Genomic DNA, 8,412 nt, shown 5'->3' with positions numbered 1-8,412 from the left:
CTTGAAGGTTGCCGAGATACATAACGTGTGCATGGCGGTAAGTGGCGAGAGCGTGTGTGAAGAAGTACACCCCTGCAGGGTTAACATGATCTATTCGAATAGCCGGGTCCGCGGTTATGGACTTCTTGGATGCTTACATGGTACATAGACAACTTGAAGTGGATACTCTAAAATGCTCAAGACAAGTGTGAGTGCTATGGATGGCCTTCTCGTAAGGAGACGGGGATGAATCCATAGTAGCGTATTGTGTGGTGATTAGTGGACTCGTGTGCGCCATATCACCTCAAAGAAGTTCTGGTAGTCGTAGAACATGATAGCCACAGAGTCAAAACTGGCTTGCTGCAACTAAACCCCACATTACCCTCTTGATACAAATGCATGTATGATAGGATCTGATGTAAGTCTTGCTGAGTACCTTTGTACTCATGTTGCTTTATTTATGTTTTTGCAGCGGAGACTTCGGTCTTACTAGTGTTCTCATGGACTTCGACAAGTAGCTTGTACCTCAGCTACGATCTTGATCGGACGTTGTAGATAGTCAGGCTCTTCAACCTTTTTCATTTGTAGATGTCTGTACTCAGACATGTAATGCTTCCGCTTGTTGCTTGATTGCTCTGAATGTTGGGTCATGTGACCCCTGTTTGTAATAAATGCTATGATGGCTCTTTGAGCCTTATCTATATGAGTTGTTGAGTTATGATGTGATGCCATGTTGTACAGCACATACTTGCATGTTATGCGTACGTGTAATGTGTATTGCTATGTGTGGGATCTGACTATCTAGTTGTTTATCCTTAGTAGCCTCTCTTACCGGGAAATGTCTTCTAGTTCTTCCACTGAGCCCTGGTAGCTTGCTACTGCTCCGGAACACTTAGGCTGGCCGGCATGTGTCCTTCGTTCCTGTGTCTGTCCCTTCGGGGAAATGTCACGCGGTGTCTACCGGAGTCCTGTTAGCCTGCTACAGCCCGGGTTACCGGAGTCCTGCTAGCCCAATTGCTACAGCCCGGATTCACTCGCTGATGACCGACACGTTTATTGCTGGGTCATGTATGCCTGTCCCTGTAAGTTAGTGCCACTTTGGGTTCACAACTAGCCATGTCAGCCCGGATTCTTTGTCATATGAATGCTAGCGACACTATCATATACGTGTGCCAAAAGGCGCAAACGGTCCTGGGCATGGTAAGACGACACCCGTGGGAATACCGTGCGTGAGGCCGCAAAATGATATGAGGTGTTACATGCTAGATTGGTGTGGCATAAAATCGGGGTCCTGACATCATAGATCTACGATACGTCGTGTTCACAGATAGTTTGGGAAATGTGTGGAGCAAAACGATTTTGCACAAGACAGATGCTCACTCACCCAAACAGAAACAATGACCACTTTCAATTATTTATCTCTACTCTATCCCACATTACATAACCGGGCATATGCATTCCTGCTCCGCCGAAAATAAATCCAATCTTCAATGGGGAGGATATTACTCATCAGCTCATAGCTCATGTGCACATAGCAACTACAGGGATGTTAGTAGCATTAGTGCACCTCTTATTGTCACGGGCAAGTGCTTTTATCAGTGTTAACAATTATAAATTCCGTAAGGCTTGTGCCACGTTCCTTGATATCCTCTCATGGATCGGTTCCTGCAGTTAACAAAACAAGGCTCAAGTACTTGGTTACTACTGAGCAAGAAGCATAAAAGCAGCCCCCTACATACCTGTGTTTCTGGGATCTCAAACTTCGTATTTGTAATTGTTTCAAACAGGAATATGTACCTGCAGTGGATATTCATGGAAACAGTTTAGCGAACTACTACAAGATATCATGCTTTCTTCAGTTTCATATACATAGAGATGAACAACAATCTGGTGGTTGCAAAATTGCCTTTAGGTGGAAAACAAGGGGAAGCTATAGAAACTAACATACCGCCAAGCAAGTTCAGAAACTAATTCTTCTGGAGCTTCTGGAAGAACCTGTGTTTCAGAATAAGTAATAAGCATAAACAAACTACGGAATGGACGCAACAGAAAATTTTGACTGTCAGTTCCATGATTAATTTAGTATTGATAACTGGCTCAGTATGAAAGACATGCTTAAGCATTGTTAACAGCCAGACTGGGAAGAAAAGTAAGATACCTTATCTTCATATGGATTGCAATTATTCTTAAACCACAGCCTTAAGAACTCCTGATGAAAATTAAATCAACTTTTCAGCATTTCCATTATACATAGTATTACTGATGCGGAAACTCGCAGGAGGGTAAAGTGCACCCTTTAGCGTTTGTGTGTGCGAATAATTCTAGGTTACCTTGTCAACATTTTCAGGTTCAAGGCCAGATTTGAATCTCTCTTCGTATGAATTAGCAATCCAATATCTGCTGGAGTCAGGTGTATGTACCTGCTTATTGGAAAGGAGGATATCATCATGATTTTGTAGAAGTAAAAACTCAAGTTCCCAGGAAATATCTCAACAAAATGAATACAGCCACTGTAAAGTCTCCAGGATCTTTTCCATGTGTATAGTAAGTTACTTAGTGCAACGATCTCAAGTCTAGCCATACAGGTTGAATATATCACACATTAAATACCAAAGCTTAAGTGTCTACACTGAAAGAGCTGTAACATGTATATGCTTAAGGGAGAAACCTCATGGCATTTTGCTCCATGCATAGGAAGGATAGCAAAAAGTAACTGAACACATAGAAGAAGCGTAAGTCAGAAAACACAACCTCATCAATCAACACAACTGTCCCATCAGCTGTTTTTCCAAACTCATACTTTGTGTCAACTAGAATTACTCCATTCTCTAATGCCACTTTCTGCAAGAAGACAACAATCAGCTATCGCTATGGGTGGGCAGTGGATAAAAATAGCATGCACATGGTCTCAACTCACTGGACTATATTGTCTCAAAACAATTAGGCCTCCATGTAGATTTATTTACAAAATCATAACTATGGGCATATATTAAATTAAGAGGACAAGCAACAAGGATCAAAACTGAATGCATTGGCAACGAAAGATAAGTATTCCAAGCTCAATATGTCAAACATGGTCACTGAAGTCAGCTGGGGAGGGCCCTAAACATGGACCTGGGAGCTTCTAGAAAGGAGATGACATAAAAGGTTACCTGTCCATACTCAAATAAGCTTAAGGCTTTGCTTTTTGCCTCATCAAAATCATCCTTGGACATCAGCCCTGACTTGACTATCTGAAGAATACCATCATAAATAAGGGGCCCTTTCAACGAAAAATAATGTAACAACAGAAGGTGGTCTAAGCAGGAACACTTCAATAAAGAATAAAAGGTGTAATGCACTACACAACGCTAAAGTAGATATATTTACTATTAAAAAGTGAACGATAAACTTCAATAACTAGCAGCAACCTTCTTACAGAATGATGAGTCTTTAAGCTTTTAATTATTTCTATGCCAATCTTAGAACATATAATCCAATATCATGTAGTAATACTTTCCCTCTATAAACTGTATTAGTTTGGAGGAGATCTGATCCTTACAACATGTATTTCTCTATGTTCTAGACTATGGGAAGAGACAGAATTTCAGGAAGGGAAAAAAAAAAGGAGAAACCTCATCAGGAGTGATAGGGACATCATGATCATCAGCTTTAGTTGTTGGCGTAAGGATATTTGCTGGCAGCTTTTGATTCTTTACCATGCCTGTAACAAGGAATCCACTCATAAGAGAGAAGGAGGAGACACATCCATATTGTATCAATATTGGTTAGCATACCATCAGGAATGGCATTTCCACAGTAATTCCTCACGCCCTTGTTATAAACTGTCCATAGTGATGTATCAGTGCTTCCAGTAACGAATCCCCTCACTGAAAACAAACTAATTGATTAGCACTTCCATCAAGATTATGCATGTAAGATTGCAAACTAGTAGGAGAAATAAGCAAGATATGCAGCATGAGTTAGGCCTCACCAACAAATTCAACTGGAAAAACTGAGCACCTTTTGGCAATTGTCACATTCCTGTCAGGACTAGAGACCACTGCATTTGGAGTGATGTGACTGGTCCTATTGAACCACCAAAGGCTTGTCTCGTTAAGAACCTGAAATCAACATTTGTGTTAAAGCACAACAGAGTAACTTATAGCGGTGGCGACTTTGTCCTGATTCTAATATGTTCGGGTTCTGCACTTCAGTACATAGGGACAGATAAGATGATGCATCATGCAGCTTAACAACGTTGTGCGCATCAACTGTAGACATGACTATGAACAAATGCTTCATGCTTGTTATATTACTTCAAAAATGGAACGTCATAACTTTAAGAGGGATTAATCTGAAACTTGAATTATGAGTAGAAAACCTGCATCATACGGGGTGACCTTGCTATGGCAACTTTACTAAAGCAAGCTTGAAGCATACCTGAAGAATCCTGTGCTTATCAACATTAACATATGATGGTAACGGCTGAGGAGCATACCTGCCCTTTGAATGGGATGGAGGCAAGGACACGGTCGAACGCGCTCTGACGGTCGGTGGTCACCAGCACCAGGTGCTCCCCGCTCTCGTAAACATCCCTCACCTTCCCATCAAAACACCAACGGTTAATCTATCGGGACCTTCGAGAGCCTCCCGTAACAGGTAGGTCGACGCTTTGCTCACCTTGCCCTTGGCGGCGAGGCGGAGCCCGGGGACGACGAGGTCGAGGTGGGTCTCGCCGAGGCAGTTCGTCATGGCATCGCGCGCGGCGAGGATGACGGAGTCGCGGTGGCCCGGGTCGGCGGCGAGTAGGGAAGGGGCCGCGCCGCCTCCGCCGGCCGCGGTGAGCGGTGTGGCGCGGGGACGAGAGGGGGTCGACATGGAGAGGCGGGGGGAGCAAGTGGAGGACGGTGAGAGCGCGGGGAGGAGAACTTTGGGCGGGCTTGCGAGGCGGAGGGCGGCCGGCGGCGCGGAGGGAGACATGGGACAGGACCTCGCGGCCGGCGGATGCGGGTTTTGCGGCGGGTGTGTTGCTGCTGCTGCTGCTGCTGGCCGTGGCGGCTGTGCGGCGCAGGGTTTGGGCGAGCGGACAGCGGCGGAGTGCGATGGGTCTGAGAAAGGAGGGTGATGCTGAACAGGACCTGGTTCTTTCCGAGATTGCCCGGTTGATTGGATTGGGCCGGTAGTACTGATTTGCAGTTTTTGCATGTAATATCCCCAAAAATATCTAAACTCTGATATGTTAATAATTAAATTATATAAATTGTTTTGCTTTCACCTTTGTTAGAGTTTGAGTAGAGTTTCAACTTTTGAGATATTACGTGAGTATTTGAATAGAGAGGGGATAAAATGACTTCCACAGAGTGCTTCATTTGGATATTGGATGTTGAGATTTTATTTGGATTTTAGAATATTCAAACAAACAATTTCCAATTCAACCATGAGAGGAGATAGAGTGACTTCTTCAGAATACAGTAGCTGGAAATGATGTGAATATTATTTGGACTTCAACAAATATTTTGGGCATTATTTGAACCCTGAAATTATTTTTAGGGAATTATTATACGGCCCAAAATAGACTTTCTAAAATAAAATGAATTTGTAAAAAATGGATGAAAATTATTTTTCCTTAGCGCAATATAATTATTTCGATTTTATAAAAAAGTACAAGAATTTTTGTGAGTTGAAATGATATTTTAAATGCCATGTTCAATTTCGTTTAATTGTTTACGAATGAAAAGATAAAACATGAACTTCGAGCGGGTCAATTCTATTTGGCGTGATGCATGCCATCCTCTATGCGCACCGATGTCATTTGTAAAAGCTTCGCACGTTGGACATACAATGTTCATCTCGTGAACGTTGATGAAGACGATGTGGCCAGATGCCGTAGAAGGGTAAGCAACGTCGAAGTGGAAGAGAAAGGTGACATACGTTCTTGTGAGATACGAGTTTGGCAACAACTATGCATCCTGTAGCACTCAAACACCCAGGGCGTGTCTGGTTTCCCGCATGCAACCCAACCAGGCCCGCGTGGGATGTGTGTAGCCTGTTTGGTTGGCTGGACTGCATGCGATTCGTGATCCGCACGAAACTTAAAGCAGGCCTGAGCCTGGCCCGGCGGAAACTGCCGAATCGGCAGTTTCTCGCGAGCCTGGCTCGGCGCGGCCACACGTGCGAGGAGGTTGCATGCCCCGGGCAGCGCGGGAGACGTAGGGGACGTCTCATAACTCCCCTCCCACTCTCATTTCACTTCCCCGCACTGTTCCCACCGCTGTGCCTCATCGCCCCTCCCTCTCCTCTCCTCCGATGGCTCCACCTCGCCCACCGTCGCGCCGTCATCTGACCCCCGTCGACCAGCGCATCACCAGCATCCAAGAGCACTGGGTGGCCGGGCTCCAGAACTCGGGCAGGGACCTGGCGTCGGCGCTGCGAGCGTCGTCACCCATCTGCTGCCGGCCACCACGAGGGTTGACCAATGCGGTGCCGGTCGTTCCTGCTCCGCCCCCGTTTCCAGACCTCGTGGTCGTGGGCTCAGCGCCGGCGCCGTCCACGGAGCCGCCACTTCTTGGGACCCCATTGGGCAGGGGGGTTCTTGACCCCAGTCCAAGGGTTTTCTCCTGTCGGCGCGCTATCCTCCTCGACAGCCGGCGTGGCCATGAGCACGGGGACGATGCCGTCGGCCATCGCCAGGGCCGGCTCCTCCTCTGCTCTGCCACCTCTCTTCTTCCCGCCGGGGTTTTCACTCGGCCTCAGTTCGCTGCGACTGCGCAAGCTCCGGTGAGTCAAAGAATCCCCAATGCTTGCTCGTACATGTAGATTAGGGGTTTCTTTCTTAGGCATGTGCTAGTACTTAGTGCATCCGATAGGATTAGATAGGATACGATTAGATCTGATTCGATGTGATCCCAATCAAATTGAATCCGACCGATCTGTTCTTGTTTGCTACAGTGTGTGTTCTAGGATAATGTTCTTATGCTAGTGCTTTCCTAGGATCTGTGTTCATACTAGAATCCCCAATGCTAGTGTGTCTTGCTAGGATCTGTGTTCATGCAAGGGTCTTGCTAGGATCTGTGTTCATGCAAATGGCATGTTCTGTTGGGGAACATAGCATGCAATTTCAAAAAAATCCAATGCTCACGCAAGATCTATCTAGGAGATGCATAACAACGAGAGAGGGAGCGTGTGTCTGAGGGAGTCCTGGATTAAGGGGTCCTCGGACAACCGGACTATTAACATGAGCCGGACTGTTGGACTATGAAGATACAAGACCGAAGACTTCTTTCCGTGTCCGGATGGGACTCTCCTTTGCGTGGATGGGCGAGCAGACAGCGGTGGAGTACTGATTGGATTGGGTCGCTGAACAAGACCTGATTCTTTTCGAGATTGCCCGGTTGATTGGATTGGGCCGGTAGTACTGATTTGCAGTTTTGCATGTAATATCCCCCAAAAAAATTAAACTCTGAAATGTTAATGATTAAATTATATTAATTGTTTTGCTTTCACCTTTGTTAGAGTTTGAGTAGAGTTTCAACTTTTGAGATACTACGTGAGTATTTGAATAGAGAGGGGATAAAATGACTTCCACAGAGTGCTTCATTTGGATATTGGATGTTGAGATTTTATTTGGATTTTAGAATATTCAAACAAACAATTTCCAATTCAACCATGAGAGGAGATAGAGTGACTTCTTCAGAATACAGTAGCTGGAAATGATGTGAATATTATTTGGACTTCAACAAATATTTTGGGCATTATTTGAACCCTGAAATTATTTTTAGGGAATTATTATACGGCCCAAAATAGACTTCCTAAATTAAAATGAATTTGTAAAAAGTGGATGAAAATTATTTTTCCTTAGCGCAATATAATTATTTCGATTTTATAAAAAAGTACAAGAATTTTTGTGAGTTGAAATGATATTTTAAATGCCATGTTCAATTTCGTTTAATTGTTTACGAATGAAAAGATAAAACATGAACTTCGAGCGGGTCAATTCTATTTGGCGTGATGCATGCCATCCTCTATGCGCACCGATGTCATTTGTAAAAGCTTCGCACGTTGGACATACAATGTTCATCGCGTGAACGTTGATGAAGACGATGTGGCCAGATGCCGTAGAAGGGTAAGCAACGTCGAAGTGGAAGAGAAAGGTGACATACGTTCTTGTGAGATACGAGTTTGGCAACAACTATGCATCCTGTAGCACTCAAACACCCAGGGCGTGTCTGGTTTCCCGCATGCAACCCAACCAGGCCCGCGTGGGATGTGTGTAGCCTGTTTGGTTGGCTGGACTGCATGCGATTCGTGATCCGCACGAAACTTAAAGCAGGCCTGAGCCTGGCCCGGCGGAAACTGCCGAATCGGCAGTTTCTCGCGAGCCTGGCTCGGCGCGGCCACACGTGCGAGGAGGTTGCATGCCCCGGGCAGCGCGGGAGACGGAGGGGGCATCTC

At 45.2% G+C, this 8,412-nt stretch overlaps 1 protein-coding gene across 1 annotated transcript; it reads right to left on the bottom strand.

Moving 5' to 3' along the window:
* Positions 1–1,370: 1,370 nt before the first annotated feature.
* LOC123112264 (phosphoribosylaminoimidazole-succinocarboxamide synthase, chloroplastic) lies at positions 1,371–5,093 on the bottom strand. Its single transcript, XM_044533212.1, has 12 exons — positions 4,642–5,093; positions 4,460–4,561; positions 3,953–4,082; positions 3,756–3,848; positions 3,594–3,682; positions 3,132–3,212; positions 2,731–2,820; positions 2,310–2,399; positions 2,138–2,188; positions 1,928–1,974; positions 1,719–1,776; positions 1,371–1,644 (listed from the first exon to the last, which is right to left on the bottom strand). Exons 1-12 carry the CDS (start codon positions 4,939–4,941, stop codon positions 1,588–1,590), a joined length of 1,188 nt encoding a protein of 395 aa, XP_044389147.1. The 5' UTR covers positions 4,942–5,093; the 3' UTR covers positions 1,371–1,587.
* Between the last annotated feature and the right edge of the window lie 3,319 nt (positions 5,094–8,412).

The sequence above is a fragment of the Triticum aestivum genome, chromosome 5B (genome assembly GCF_018294505.1).
Source record: "Triticum aestivum cultivar Chinese Spring chromosome 5B, IWGSC CS RefSeq v2.1, whole genome shotgun sequence".
Taxonomy (NCBI): domain Eukaryota; kingdom Viridiplantae; phylum Streptophyta; class Magnoliopsida; order Poales; family Poaceae; genus Triticum; species Triticum aestivum.
Note: the sequence above shows the minus strand (reverse complement) of the source record. Positions and strands in the feature narration are given on the sequence as shown.

Bases quoted from the DNA above. Each gene is read 5' to 3' on its own strand.
- LOC123112264 (XM_044533212.1), bottom strand. From the start codon at position 4,941: ATGTCTCCCTCCGCGCCGCCGGCCGCCCTCCGCCTCGCAAGCCCGCCC. The intron at 3,213-3,593 runs GTTTCTCCTTTT...GGTATTCTTCAG, and splicing joins TCCCTATCACTCCTGATGAG to ATAGTCAAGTCAGGGCTGAT. The intron at 1,975-2,137 runs GTATCTTACTTT...TCTGAAACACAG, and splicing joins GCAATCCATATGAAGATAAG to GTTCTTCCAGAAGCTCCAGA.